At 47.2% G+C, this 14,911-nt stretch overlaps 1 protein-coding gene across 4 annotated transcripts in view; it reads left to right on the forward strand.

The window, feature by feature from the left end:
• The window catches only part of LOC114029550 (multiple epidermal growth factor-like domains protein 6), a 381,178-nt gene that overhangs the window by 249,319 nt on the left and 116,948 nt on the right, over nt 1-14,911 (forward strand). The window contains exon 1 of one of the 4 annotated variants that reach the window (XM_027844045.1): nt 6,986-7,153. The exons of the other annotated variants lie outside the window; for them this stretch is intronic. Within the exon in view, the coding sequence (XP_027699846.1) occupies nt 6,988-7,153 (166 nt within the window). The 5' untranslated portion in view covers nt 6,986-6,987. Of the gene's footprint in view, nt 1-6,985; nt 7,154-14,911 lie in introns of those variants that run through there. 4 annotated transcript variants of the gene reach the window in all.

Raw genomic sequence — 14,911 nt, forward strand, 5'->3', positions numbered from 1 at the left:
ATCTATCTATCTATCTGTCTCTTATTAATCCATCCATGTATCTATCTGTCCATCTACCATCCTTGCTATCTTTTTGTCCATAAGTGTTTGTTGACTGACTAAATAACCTTAACAGGAACCCCCTCTACCACTTACCCAACAAGTGGTTATCTATTCTCTGCATGAAAACTTTCAGCGTTGGGGAGCTCACTACTGCCCACTCAACTTTGGAATGATTCTAATTGTTAGAATGTTTATCCTGACATAAAGTCCAAAGTGGGTGCCTCTGCCATATTTCCTTCCTCTGCAAAGACACAGAGGGGAGATGGAAAGTGAATCACATGAACAATCCTGGAAAAACAGGTCGTAGTCTGGAGCCAGACTGTGGAGGGTTTTAAAAAACCAAATAGAATGAGCTTGTACTTTATCCTTGAGGCAAGAGGGAACTCTCAGAGTACCTTGAGTTTACTATCTGGGGCCAAGAGCCCAAAGTCTCACCAGTCTTCTACATGACAGTCCTTCCACTACTTGAAGCCATCTCTCACCCCCTACACACACACACACACACACACACACACACACACATCATCATCATCATCATCATCATCATCATCATCATCTTCATTATCATCTCTTTTCCAGGCTAAAAGTCCCTATTCCTTCAACCAAGCCTCTTAGGTCCCAAAGACAAGGCCCTTGACATTCTGGCTGCCCTCTTGGGGATTTTCATCATCTTCTCAATGTCCTTCCCAATGTGAGGTGTGTAGAACCAAATATTGCACTCCAAATGTGGACTGACCAGATTCGAGCAAAAACTGGGCTATTTCCTGCATCATTCGGCTCTCATTTCTACTTCTCTCAATGCAAATTAAAACTGCATTTGGCATTCTTGATCAGAAATTTGAGAGAAGCAGAATGATCCTAGATTTGGACCTGGGTTCAAAGTCCAAGGATGGTACTTACTAGTTGTATGACCTTGGACACGTCATTTCCCTACTATGGGCCTCAATTTCCTTTTCTGTAAAATGAGGAGGTTAGACTAGACCAGAGGTTCTTAACCTGGGGACCAGGGAACCCCAAGGAGTCCATGGATAGATTTCAGGGGGTTTATAAACTTGGATGTGAAAAAAATTAAATCTTTATTTTCACTGACTTCTAATTGAAATTAAGCATTTCCTTCCATTATGAATTTTTTGAAAAAAATCATTATTTTGAGGAGTCCATGGGCTTCACCAGGGATCTAGAATATAACAAAGATTGGACTAGTCCTCTGTTTCTGTGATCTGAGTTCAAGTGCTTTCTCTGCTACTCATTTCCCATGTTATCTGAGGTAAGTCACATAACTTCTCTGAGCCTCAATTTACTTATCTCTAAAATGAGGGGAAGGCATCCATTTTACCCCTCAGTCTACACATAACACTATGACTTGGGGTCGAGGGATACCTGTGTCTGGATCCCACAAATCATGGTTAGCCAGTCAAGAAGCATTAAGTAAATGCTTATGTACCAGACAGGTACTGTGCTAAATGCTGGGATACAAAGAAAAGGCAAAAATACTGTCCCTGCCCTCAGGGAGCTTACATTCTAATGGGGAAAGCAACATGTGAACAAATAGGTACATGGAGGTGGATGCAGTGGGGATAGAAGGTCAAGGCCTCCTTCAGAAGGTACCACTGGAGTTCACTTGTATGACCCCAGGAGAGGCTTTTGGTGGGCTGCAAGCTCACTTTGGACTCACACCATGCTTCACGTTTGTGGTGGTGTGCGTGGCAGTTGTGAGCCCCCTTGACGCACCTGGTCCCCAGAGTCAACACCCGCTCTTGTCTTTCTTTCCATCCCCAAGGGAGGGGTAGCCTGGGGCCCTTTGAAACCACCCCAGCTGTTGGTTGTTGGCTGCACTGGGTATAACATGGCTTCTGTTAGCAGTTGCATATGAATAATAGACAAATGAAATATATGTTGAGACAATAAAATGCTGGTTTGATATTGAAGGCACATTCTGCAGAGGGATGGGAAAGTCTGTGGGTTAATGAGATTTCTGGAGGTCCAATCAGTGTGAATGTCAGGAATAAATATGTTTGTTTGCAATTAAACTAAATGTCCTTGGAGAGATTAGCAGTGACTCCTGGGCTTACAGAGCCCACTTGAAAATTTTCTGCCTTTCTTCTGGATTCCAGGCAGTCTCATTCTCATGCTGTATTCATAAGCCTGCCCAGTGCCAGGGACGCAAGGAGGCTGAGGCTTGGCCATTTAATTTTAGAGACAGGTTGGGGCAAGATCAGCCTTTGTCTTCAGCAAACGGGAGCTGTGTGTGTCTCCCATGGGTGTGAAGCTGTCCTACCCCTTCCCCTTTCCCCAGTCGCATGTCTTCTGCAGTCACAGACAAAGCAAGACACCCATGCTTTCCACCCCACTCTCCCCTTCCGCCTCCGTGCTCTCATCAATGCGTATGACCTTCCTGAGCCTTGGTTTTCTCATTTCTCATGAAAGAGTTGGGTTGCATGGCCTCAAAGGTCCCTTATAGACCTAAATCTAAGATCCTGGTGAGTTTGACTGAAGACTCTTTGCCCAGCCTGATACAGCTCTGTTTTGTTCACTGTGAATTCGCCCAGCAGGCTCCAGCATTGTGTTAATGTTATTGTTCAGTTATTCAATTATTTACATCATGACTGACTCTTCTTGACCCCATTTGGGGTTTTCTTGGCAAAGATACTGAAGTGGTTTGCCATTTCCTTCTCCAGCTCCTTTTACAGATGAGGAAACTGAGGCAAACAGGGTGAAGTGACTTGCCCAGGCTCATACAGCTATTAAATGTCTGAGGCTGGATTTAAATTCAGGTCTACCTGACTCTAGGGCCAGAGTTCTATCCCCTGTACCACCTGACTGCCCTGTATTATATCATTAATGATGCATATTTATTCAGCTTTTTAAGGTTTGCAATGAACTCTTTCATGATTGCCTTCAAAGGAGGCAATGAGAGTCACTGTATGTATATCACAATCCCATTATACAAAAGATCTCAGCAACCAACTAATACGGTCCAAAAAAAAAAAATCCCCCATACAATATAACTGACATCTAGTGATCATCTAGTCTCTGCTTGAGGGGCAAAGTGCAGAGAGTGCTGGGCCTGGAGTCAGGAAGACCTGAGTTCCAATCCAGCCTCAAACACTTACTGGCTGTGTGACCTTGGGCGAGTCAATTCAGACTGTTTGCCTCAGTTTCCTCACCTGTAAAATGAGCTGGAGAAGGAAATGGCAAACCGCTCCAGTATCTCTGCCAAGAAAATCCCAAATGGGGTCACAGAGAGTCAGACATGACTGAAAACAACTTAACAACAACAGTCTCTGCTTAAAGACCTTCATTAAAATGGAACCCATTCTCTCTCAAGGCAGCCCCATTCCACTTGGGCATAGCTTTGATGTTTGGAACTTGGAACTGACCTGAGGCCTAAATGTGCCTCTTCATGACTTCCACCTGATTCTGTGTACTAGAGCCAAGCAAAATAAATCTTCATAGGATCGGATAGAGCACTGGCCCTGAATTCAGGAGAACTTGAGTTCAAATCCAGCCTCAGACACATAACACTTACTAGCTGTGTGACCCTGGTCAAGTCACTTAACTCCCATTGCCCAACCAAAAACCAAAAACGGAAGCAAAAAAATCTTCATAGGATCACAGTCTAGAGCAGGAAGAGACTTTTGATGAGTAGGATGATAGCTGTAGAGTTGATGATAGAGATATAGATGGTCTTCTAGGTCAGCCCTCCCATTTTATAGATGAAAAAACTGAGGACCAGAGACTCTAAGTACTTTGCTCAGGGTCACGTGGTCTAATCTCACTCCCTCATGACAGTCCTTGAATCCTTGAAACCAGTGACCCCATGCCCCTCTTCTGTGGGCAGTGCAGTGTGATGGAAAGGGGCACCCTGGGGTCTGTAATGGTAATAGAGGGATTTTATACCTCCCCTTGCAAATCTTAAAGCATTATACAAACATTAGAATAAAATCACAGGGTCTTTGATATAGCTTAGAAGGGACCTTAAAGTTATCTCATTCCACCTTGGCCATTTCACAGATGAGGAAACTAAGGCCCAGGATAGTAAAGTAACTTGCCCGTGGTCATTCAGGTAGTAATAAAATCAGGATTAGAACCCAGGTCCTCTGAGTTCTTTTCATTGACCTGGGCTGCCTAGTATTATTCTTTCCTTTTTACAGATGAGAAAAGCAAGGCTTCGAGAGAGAGAAGTGAAGGGACTTGGCCAGATTTACAAAACTAGTGAGAGTCTGAATTGGTTTTTTGGATTCCTAAGTCTGGCATAGTTTCCAATCTACATGATGGTTCAGGTTCAGGAAGCCTCTCCAAGACTCTATAATGGTGACCTTGAACAAGTTGATTCATCTCAGTTGGCTCATCTCTAAAATGGGTATAACAATAACTCCTTCCTCCTAGGACTGTAGGGAAGCTGCCTGGCCCATAGTAGTAGGCATTTAATAAGTGTTTATTGCTTGGTGTAGGTAAAGTGCCTGGCAAATCTCAGAGTCCTAGGTAAATAGCAGCTCCTTGACCACCCTGTGAGGAACAGCCCTCCGGGGGTGGTGTTTCTGAAAATCCATCAGTGGGAAGAACGGGGCTGGTCTATAATAGTCCCTTGGGCACTGCCCTGTAGACTGCCATGCCCAAGATAGCTGACTACTCTGCTTGCCCAGCCTGGTAGAAAGAATTGGGAGGGGATCCGGGCTGAGTTCTACTAAGCATAATGCCCCTTTATTCACTGCCTCAGGGAAGGGTTGGGGGGAACTTGTCTCAGAAGGCCAACTCCTCCCCAGAGGCTCTCCCAGCTCACCCCTTTGAGCTCTGAGGATGCAGGAGAGGAAGAAAAGTCAAAGAAGGGCCAAAAGAATGGGCATTTCTATAGCATTTTAAAGTGTGCCAAATGCTTTGTGCAAGTTATCTCCTCTGATCCTTACAAAAGCCTGGGAAGCTATAGGTATTATTGCTCTCATTTTTAAAAATCCAGACTTGTGATTTCACCCCTTTGAGAAATTCCTGTTGTGTAAACACTCTGCCAATGTAGGTCTGCCCCTGGCTTGAAAATTTCATTCAGTGATTTGAATTGGCAACGGTAGGGGATGAGGGGACCACTGAGAGGATGGAATTTGACCATGGCCATTTAGCTATAATATGTCGGAGAAAGAATTTGAACCCAGGACTTCCAGATAACCAAGGCTGACTGTGTAGCCAGGAAGCTGGACTATCTCACTGTCCCCACTAGACAGGTGGGGGGAATCACACAGCTATTCTGTATCCCAGGTAAGATTTAAATACACTTCTTGACTTCAAGACTGGCTCTCTATCCTATCATGCTGCATCTCGGAGAGAATATTGGTCTTGGAGTCAGGTTCAAATCCTGCCTCAGACACTCCTTAGCCATGTGCCTCTGGACTAGCCACCTAACCTCTCTTCGAGTCAGTTTCCTCCTCTGCAAAATGGGGATAACAAAAGCCCCTGCCTCACAGGGTTGGTGAGAAGACCAAATAAGATGATATACAAGTAACATCCTTTGCAAACTTTAAAGTGCCACAAAATGCCAGCTATTATAATTAGGCATTACTGACGGCTATTGTGGCCACCATATTATTGTTGTTGTTCGTCCTTCTCGAAGAGAACCAGTGACTTCAGGAGGGTCTTCAGGAGGGATGTCTTGGCTTTCAAATGAATGGGATTTAAGTGAGGCAGAGCTGTGCAAATCATCAGCCTCGCTCTCTCCGCAGAGAACTGGAGGCTCAGAATAGTTAGATGACTTGCCCAGGGTCACACAGCTAGTAAGTGTCTGAGGGAAGATTTGCTCTCAGGTCTTCCAACTTCAAGTGCACGCCTGATATTCTAAACAATCAGGCTGCCCCTCTAGGCACCTGGAGACTTACCACTCATGTCCTCTCAGCTGTCTGGCTCTCCTCCCTCCTGCTTTGGGGATACCTGGATCCCCCTCCATTGCTCTGTCCACCCCCACCCCCTTGCCCACTCTCATATTTCTTTGTACTGATCTCTCGCCTGCCCTCTCTGTCTAGTCGCCTGACCCGGTGCAGCACTGACTGCTCTGTCAAGGTGCTTGCCTGGTGCTGGAGAGGGGTTGCCTCTGCTTCCGAGGTCCTCACCACCCAGCTGACATGGGGTTTCCAAAATGCAGTGCTGATTTAAAGGGTCCCCCTCACTCCTTCTCTTTGTTAGTCTGACCAATTATAGAAATATAGCCTGGCCCCAAATCTCCTTCCACACACAGTGCCTGCAGACATTTGCCAGGATTTTTTTTTTTTCTTTTCTGGGCCTCGCCCACCCCCCTTTTGGTTCCTTTCATATTCTTTTGCTCCACACTTTCCCCCTCTCAGTGTCTCTGAGTCTCATTCTTTCTCTCATCTCCTCTCTTCTCTCTCTTTTGCCATGTCTTTGACTTTCTCTCTGGTCCCCTCTCCTCTTTCTTCCCTCTCTTTCTCTTTCTTTTCTTTCTCTTTCTGAGAAGGAATGTGATGTCACGCACACACTTTGGCGCTGGCCAGCTCTCAGAAACCACAAATGGGGGGGGGGGTGGAGGAGGCAGGGGCGGGGGCGGGGGCCAGAGGGGTGGGCGGGGGCCTTTGCTGGGGTTTGGCCTTTACCTGCAGGGGGCGGGTGGAAAGTTGAGAACTTAAGAGAGGAGGAGCTGGCCGGCTCGCAGAGAGAGCTCGAGTCTGGCCCCGGCTGCTCGGTGGCTCCCTAGTGCCTGCCTGCCTGCCTGCCTGCCTGCGGGTCAGTCGGTGCATCGTTGCTGTCCGCTTGGGGCAGGCGCTGCCCGCCGCGGACTGCCCAGAGAGGAGCGTTTCTCTCGCCGCCGCCTGCATCCTCCCTTTCTCGCCTTTTTCTGCCCCGTGGAAAGAAGCTCCCACATTGCTCTGATTCCTCTCCCCCGCCTCCTCCTCCCCACCCCCACCCCACCCTTGGCCTGCTGGAGGACCGGCTGCCCGCCTGGTCATGGGGCCAGGCTACAGCTGGTGTCGGGTTGTTGTGTGGTGCGTTGGGGTGCTGGGGACGCTGAGGGGTGTAGCCACCACCCACTACCGCTACCTCTGGAGGAACTGTTATCCCTGTTACCTGGGCCAGACGGGCTACGCTGTGAGCCCCGTGGAGCGGAGGGCAGGTAAGTGTAGGTTCCAACAGCAGGAACTTGGGACTCTCCAGTCTGCGTCCTTGGCCTCAGTGCTAGGGTAGGAGAAGGCTCCCCCTCCCCACTCCACCCCTCAGCTTTCTGGGCTGCCAACTTTTGTACCTTGGAAGCCCTGGGAAAGCAAACGTGAGCCGGGAGGGAGCTGTTCATCTTTCTTAGCCAGACTGGGTTTGCAGCCACGGAAATCTAAGTTCGAATCCCAACTCTGCCACATACAACCTGTGTTATCTTGGGCAAGTCATTTAGCTTTCCTGGGACTCAGTTTCCTCATCCTTAAAAATGAAGGGGTTGGACTGGAAGAGTTTGAAGATTCCTTCCAGCTCAACACTTGTGAATCCACGTATGATTTTTTCTCAGGTGCAGCTTGGGGTCAGGGATGAGCATGGGAGCGCCCTGCCCTCGGAGAATCTGGGCACTTTCATTTTCCTAAGAGCTCCCGAGGATGGTGGCCCCTAAGGGGGCTGGTGCCCCTGAGTGCCCCTTGTATATGAATGAAGCCACTAGAGCCAGCAGCCAGCCACCCCATAGCTTCCCTCTAATTTGCAGTTTGCACATTTAAAGTGTCTCAAGTGATTCATGCTGTTGCTTCAAACCTGAATTTTTATTTTTTTCGAATTTCTACATATCCTGGTCTCTCCCTTCAGCAGAGATTTGAGCAAAGGGAGTAAGCTCAGTGGAAATTTCTTGTTTTCTCTCCCTCACTCCCCCTGTCACTTAGCTCAGCAGTGAGCAAGGCATACTTGTCTTTTAAGTGGTTATGAAGACTAGTGCTGTGAATAATTCAGCATCCCTCCTCCTTGTCCCCTGCCTCAGCTCCCCCATGTCAGAACAATTATTGACAATAATTATTGGTCACTAGAGATAACAAAAACCTTCTCTCCGTAGCATTCAAAGGTGAAGGAGAAGCTAACTTTTATGGGCAAGAGCTTGGGTAAAACCAGCTCAGTCTGGAGAAGCCAGGCCCCACGATACAAGGCAGGACAAGTATGGACAAGGGGAAGAGATCTTAGGGCATCAATTTAGACTTGGAGTGAATATTAGAGGCCATTAAATCCAGATGAAGGCTGGCGGCTTATCAGCAATGAGGATGCTGGGGGAGATTATACTCTGCAGAGTGTAATGAAAAGCACCCAGAAGAACTGGGTTTGAATCACAGCTCTGAAATTTATTGGCTTTGTGATCTTGGGCCAGTCATGTCCCCTCTCTGGGCCTCAGTTTCCCCCTCTATAAAAATGAAGGTTTCCCCTCATACTCAATAAATGGCAGAAACAACAAGAAATGGGAAAAGTCAGTGTTGGAAGGGGTGTAGAAATGCATTATTGATGGAACTTTGATCAGATCAGGAAACTGAAGCCCTGAGAGGGGAAGCAGTGAATACAAAAGCCACACAGGTACCTCAGAGAGCCAGGGCCTCCAGCTCCCAATCCAGGGGCCTTTCTAGCGTTTTTCCTGTATTACTTCATAGTTTCCTCATTTCTAAAATTGCAGGGCTGTGCTGGAGGACCTCTAGGATGCCTTTCAGCTCTTACTTTCTGTGATCCTGCTTGGGTCTCTTTGTGTGTCAGTGCTGGAGTCTGGGGCAGCTAGGTGGCATCTTAGTGCCTAGAGCACTGGGCCTGGAGTCGGACCTGAGTTCAAATCTGACACTTCCTAGCTGTGTGACCCTGGGCAAGTCACTTCACCCCTGTTTGCATCAGTTTCCTCAACTGTAAAATGAGCTAGAGAAGGAATGGCAAACCACTCCAGGATCTTTGCCAAAAAAACCCCCAAAAAACAAACAAAAAAAAAACCCATATGGGGTCAGGAAGAGTTGAACCCTACTGAAACAGCTAAACAAAAGCTGGGGTCTCAGTCCCATGGTGGGGAAATCAATGGAGACAAAAAGGAGATTTGCCTCCAGTGGTTTTAGAGTGGAAGAAGCTGTGTAGCCAGAGAGTTTTCTGGGGCTCCCTTCCAGAGTGACATATGTGATGTGCTTTCCCCATAAAATGTAAACTTCATGAGAAGAGGCTGTTTCTTTTGTGTTTTTTTCCCCTTTGTGCCAACAAGCCCTTATTTGACACCTAATATGGGTAAGTCACTGTTCTAGATACTGAGACTACAAAGGAGCAGGTCCTACTCTCAAGTAGCTTGAATTCTGTTGAGAAGACAACATATAAATGTATATGACATTTGTTGTCTGTTTTTTTTTTTCAGTTGTATCCAACTCTCCATGACCCCATTTGGGGTTTTCTTGGCAAAGAGATTGGAGTGGTTTTGCCATTTCTTTCCCCAACTCATTTTACAGATGAGGAAACTGAGGCAAACAGGGTGAAGTGACTTGCCCAAGGTCACACAACAAGTACGTGTCAGAAGTCAGATTTGAACTTGGGTCAGGAACAGCATTCTGCAGAATGACTCTGAAATTAGGTCTTGAAGGAAGCCAGGGGCTCCGAAAAGGAGGAATGAGGAGGGGCAGTATTTCAGGCTTGGCAGAAAAATATGAAAAATCAGAGAGATGAGCATCAGGTGTGAGGCACAGAGAAAAGGCCAGTATTACTTGCTGAAGTGAATTGAAGTAATCAAGCCATCCCAGTAACTGTCCTCCGTATGTTTGGCTTCTAGCCACTGCCCAGGCAGTCATTTGTAAGTTGTGGCTCTGGGTTTCCATCTTTCCTGAGGCTGCTCTAGAACAGACCTTGCAATCTCACATTTAAGCCTGGAAATCTGAGCCCACTCCCCAGGACTGTGTTGCTGCCACCCACCCCAGTGAGGGAAAAGTCTGGCCAGAATCGACATTGATGGGGGAAGACGATGGTCCTGAGTCTGCACAAATTGTGCTCTCTGAGCTCCCTTCATCCACACCCCAGATTCTGTGAATTAGAGACACCATGGTAAGAGGCCAAGGACCCATCTCTGCTACTTCTCTCTGTGTGACCTTAGGCAAGATACTTCATCTCTTTGGGCCTCAGTTTCCTCATCTGTAAAATGAGGTGTGCTCGGGACCTCCTAGGTCCGTGATCCTGAGCCTTGTTCAGAGCTGCACGTTTAAAGATGCATTTGGATTTTGATTCCTATTGGCAGATTTTGCCTTGACCTTGACCCTCATTCCCACTTCTCCAAGCCATTAAGATCTGGCATCAAAACTCTTTTGAACCCCTCCTCCTCCCCCTCTCCAAAGGCAGGCTCTCTTGTGCTGTAGAGAAGAACATTTCAAGCAATATATGAACTGGAGAAAAAGCCCATTCCTTTTTCTGATGACTGTTCATCCCCAGGTACTATCCGAAGCTAGGAAAAAAAGAATGAATAAAAAGCATCTATTTAACGCTTACATGCAAAGCATTTTGCTAAGCTCTGGGTTCCAAATAGAAAAACTAAGCAATTCATGCTCTCAAGGAATTCCCATTCTAATGGTAAGGGGAGGGAGGGACACAACGCATAGACGAGATTTTAGCAGCAGATGGCCCAGTGGTCCTAAGGGTGAAGACAGACGTCAATGCATCTTCTTTATTGTCATTTTTTTTTAATTCTAAACATAAACAATGAATAAAATGGACATTTCCATTTTATGTGGTTTCAGTGACATTTGACATTGACAAAACAATATTTCTTCTGATGTTAAACCTTTGCTGATGCTGAGGATTTTGATGGTGAGAGCTTCCTTTTCTGGGTCTTTAGGTACTATGGCTGGAAAGATCATCAGATCATAGATTTGGAGCCAGGAGGGACCTTAAAGGCCATTGGGTCCAACCCAGTCATTTTACAGACAAGGAAACTGAGGCAGACAGAAGATAAGTGATTTTCCCAGGGTCACAGCTAGTAAATATCTGAGGTAGGATTTGAACCCAGGTCTTCCTGACTCCAAGCCTATCCTTCTATCTCTCCACTATTCCATACTGCTCCTAAGCCACTTTAGAGATTATTCCTCTCATTACGCACGTGAGGAAACTATGGTAGACGAGCTTGCCAGAGGTTACAGAGGTAGTGAATAGCAGTGCCAGGATTCAAGCCTAGAACCGATGGACTGATTGAGAAATGCTCTACATACCTTATCTGAGAGGAAGCATGGCAGAGTGGAAAGAGAGTTGGCCTTTGAATGTTAGGAAGATCTGGGTTCAAATCCTGCCTCTGACACATACTGGCTGTGTGACTCTGGGCAAGTCACCAGACCTCTCTGGGCCTCAGTTTTCTCATCTGTAAAAGGGGGATTTTGGAATATGTGAACGTAAGGCCTCTTCCAGCTCAAGATCTAAGATTCTGTGATCCTAAATCAAATGAGATATTTGTCAAGAGCTTAGCATAGTAGTAGTAGTAGTAGTAGGAGGAGGAGGAGGAGGAGGAGGAGGAGGAGGAGGAGGAGGTGGTGGTGGTGGTGGTGGTGGTGGTAGTGGTACATAAATTCTTATTCACTTCTCCTCCTTTTCCCTCCTCCATCCTAGTCACTTAGTCCATATGAGACTCAGTTTCATAGGGGCAGCTAGGTGGTGCAGTGGATGGAGCACCGGGCCTGGAGTCAGGAGGACCTGAGTTCAAATCCTGTCTCACACCAGACACTTGACACTTACTAACTGTGTGACCCTGGGCAAGTCACTTAACCCCAATTGCCTTGTTCCCCCCCACAAAAAAGAGATTCAGTTTCATAATCTATAAAATGGGTTGTACTAGATGAACTCTGAAGTTCCTCTTATCTCTATCTCTATGATTCTATGATTGCCGATCTGTGACATATCAGTGGAATGGACCATAGCCATTCCTTAGCCTCAGCTACGATATAGCTTAGTGATAGTGGAACATAGTTGGGTTCTACCCAATGTGATAACGCAGTGACTGCCTGACTGATGATGGACCACAGCTGGTCTTTACATTCCATGTGGTAGCCCGATGGAATGGATCACAACTCTTTCCCAATCTCAGTGTGTGAGCCCAGTGAGGATGGATCTCACTACCCTTCATCCTCTGCATGATTGAGAGCCTGGTAAAGATGGTGCCTGATTGATTCCCACCCTCAGTGAGATAACCCGGAGAAGATAGACCACAGCTTCTCTGTTCCTTCAGTTTGATAGTGGAGTAGAATGGGGCCATAGTGGCTCTCCAGCCTCACTGGGCTAGTCCAGTAGAATGGGTTGTAACTGCTTCCCACTCTCTGTGCTGAAGATTTCTACTGCTGAGGTGGGTCAGGTCTCTTTCCTGAATATCGGTTAGCCAACAGTCAGAAGCAGAGGTTCGTTAGGCACACAGACCATCCTGCAGAAGAGGGGGTGTGAGACAACTGATGGGGAATTCAGGCTCTTGGCCAGTCTGTTTGGTTTTGTATGTAATCAGGAAGACCTGAATTCAAATCCAGCCACAGATACTTACTAGCTGTGTGAGTCATTTAACCTCTGTCTGCCTCAAGGTTTCCTCACCTGTGAAATGGAGGTAATAATAATAGTTCCTCCCTTGCAGGCTTATTGTGAGCATCAAATAAGGTAGAATTTGTAAAGCACTTTGCAAACCTTAAAGTGTTATAAAAATGCCAGCTAATGCTATGGTCATCACCATCATTTTCCCCTCTTTGGATAAACCAGTCGTGGATTGGCCTCGCACCAAGGTGTGCTGCTGGGTCTGGCACAGGGGGATGCTCGGAGTTGGAAGCTATTTACATTGCAACCCTGTGCCCTGAGAACATTCCAGGTCTAAAATTTGGTTTGGCCTGAGGAGGAGCTGGGAGTGGGAGAGGTCAAGGAAGGAGGGCTGGGCTGGGCTGGGTTGGATTGGGCAGGGCAGGGCGGAGCAGGATTCTCTGTCCTTGGCTAATCTTTTTAATAATCCCCTCAGCCCCAAGCTGCCATTTCTGTGCGGCTTGGGTGGGCACCCTCCCTCTGTGGCATCGCACTCAGAAAGTGATAAGGCTCCAGGTTCAAAGTACATAGTAGGTGCTAGCAACCCCTGACCCCCCTCCTCCCCACAGCTGGCACTGTCCAGCTGCCTCTTGCAATGACCTGGTAATACCTGGGTTCTACACATCTGTATACACGTTGCTCCCTCCAGTCATATATTAGCTTCTTGATGTCTGGAATGTGTCATTCCTTGTATTTGTGTCCCCAGGGCCTGGCACATTGTAGGTGCTTAATAGATTCCTACTCTGAGAGAGTTGCCTGGAGCTCTGAGAGCCCTATCGCTAAAGTGACCTGCCCTGGGTCATATAAATAGACTCGAATCCAGGTTTTCCTGAGGCCAGCTATAGTACTGTTGGGGCGGGGGGGGGGGGGGGGGGGGGGGGGGGGGTGTTTTTGTGGTTTTGGGGGGGGGGGGGGGGGGGGGGGGCGGGGGGGGGGGGGGGGGGGGGGGGGGGGGGGGGGGATGTATTTTTAGATTATTTGCTGCTGCTGTTCAGTCATTCAGTCATTTCCAATTCTTTGTGACCCTGTGTACCATAATGTCCTTGGGGTGTTCTTGTCAAAGATACTGGAGTGGTTTTGCTATTTCCTGCTCCAGCTCATTTTACAGATGAGGAAACTGAGGCAAACAGGGTGAAGTGACTTGCCCAGGGTCACACAGTTTGTAAGTTTCTGAGGTCTTCCTGTCTCCAGGCCCATCCCTCTATCCACTAAGCTACCTAGCTGCCTCCTATTTTTAGGATATAAGGCATTCCAAAAAGACTGTGGACTGAATTGGGATTTGGGTGGCTGGAATTTTTGTTGTTGGTTGTGGAGTTTGCTTGTGTCTTTTTTTTGGGGGGGGGACTCTCTGGTAATCTAGCCCAATTAACATTTATTTAAGCGAGTTCCATGTGCCAGGCACTGTGCTAAGTACTGGGGACACAATGAATAAAAAGCAAGTTAGTCCCTGCCCTCAAGGAGCTGATAACACACCGAAGGAGACAGGAAATGGGGGGAGGGGAAGGAGGGAGGGGGAGGGACAGGGAGGGGACCCCAGGGAGTATTATGTTCTGTGGAGATCAAACCAGGCAGGACAGCAGGTGCAGAGGGGAAGGAGCTGTCCTACCTATCACACCAGCAGATAGATTAGCCAGTTTCCTGTGGTCATTCTTCCAGACTTTCACACCCACAACTAGATCCTTTGAATTTTTAGATGACTGTGACCTGCTTATTCTTCTACTCACAAGTCATCCATGGTTCCCCAATCCTTACCTTGACCCTCTCTTGATCATAACATCCCCTCAAGTTATCATCCTTTATCTCTCCTCCCTTTCACAGCCCAAAAGCTGCCTTGTCTATATTAGTCACTTAATAAATGGTCACTAAATTGAACCCATGGTCAATGAGGTGGTGCAGCGGATAGAGTAGAGTGCTAGGCCTGGAGTCGGGAAAACTTGAATTCAAATCTAGCCTGAGACACTAGCTGTGTGACCCTGGGCAAGTCACTATTTGCCTCAGTTTCCTCATTCATAAAATGAGCTGCGGAAGGAAATGGCAAACCACTCCAGTCTCTTTGCCAAGAAAACCCCAAATGGGGTCACAGAGAGTCAGACATGACCGAAAAACATTAAAATTGAACCTAAGGAGAACTCTCTGGGCAGACCTAAAAATGGCATCCTTCCATCTCACTTTAGGTGAGTGTGTCAGGAAAGATTTATTTTTGGACGTTTCTCTGAGGAATAAAAGTATGTTTCTACCCAGATGTTTCTGGCCAGCTGCTTCTGCGTGGCTTTGGGGTGTTTTGTTTCCCTTAGGAATGGGAGCCAATCTTGACACAGTTATTTCTGGGGAGGACCAGTGATGCTCCCACTTTGTAAGTGAGGATTTGGGA

Source organism: Vombatus ursinus, unplaced genomic scaffold (genome assembly GCF_900497805.2).
Source record: "Vombatus ursinus unplaced genomic scaffold, bare-nosed wombat genome assembly UNPS02014932.1, whole genome shotgun sequence".
Taxonomy (NCBI): domain Eukaryota; kingdom Metazoa; phylum Chordata; class Mammalia; order Diprotodontia; family Vombatidae; genus Vombatus; species Vombatus ursinus.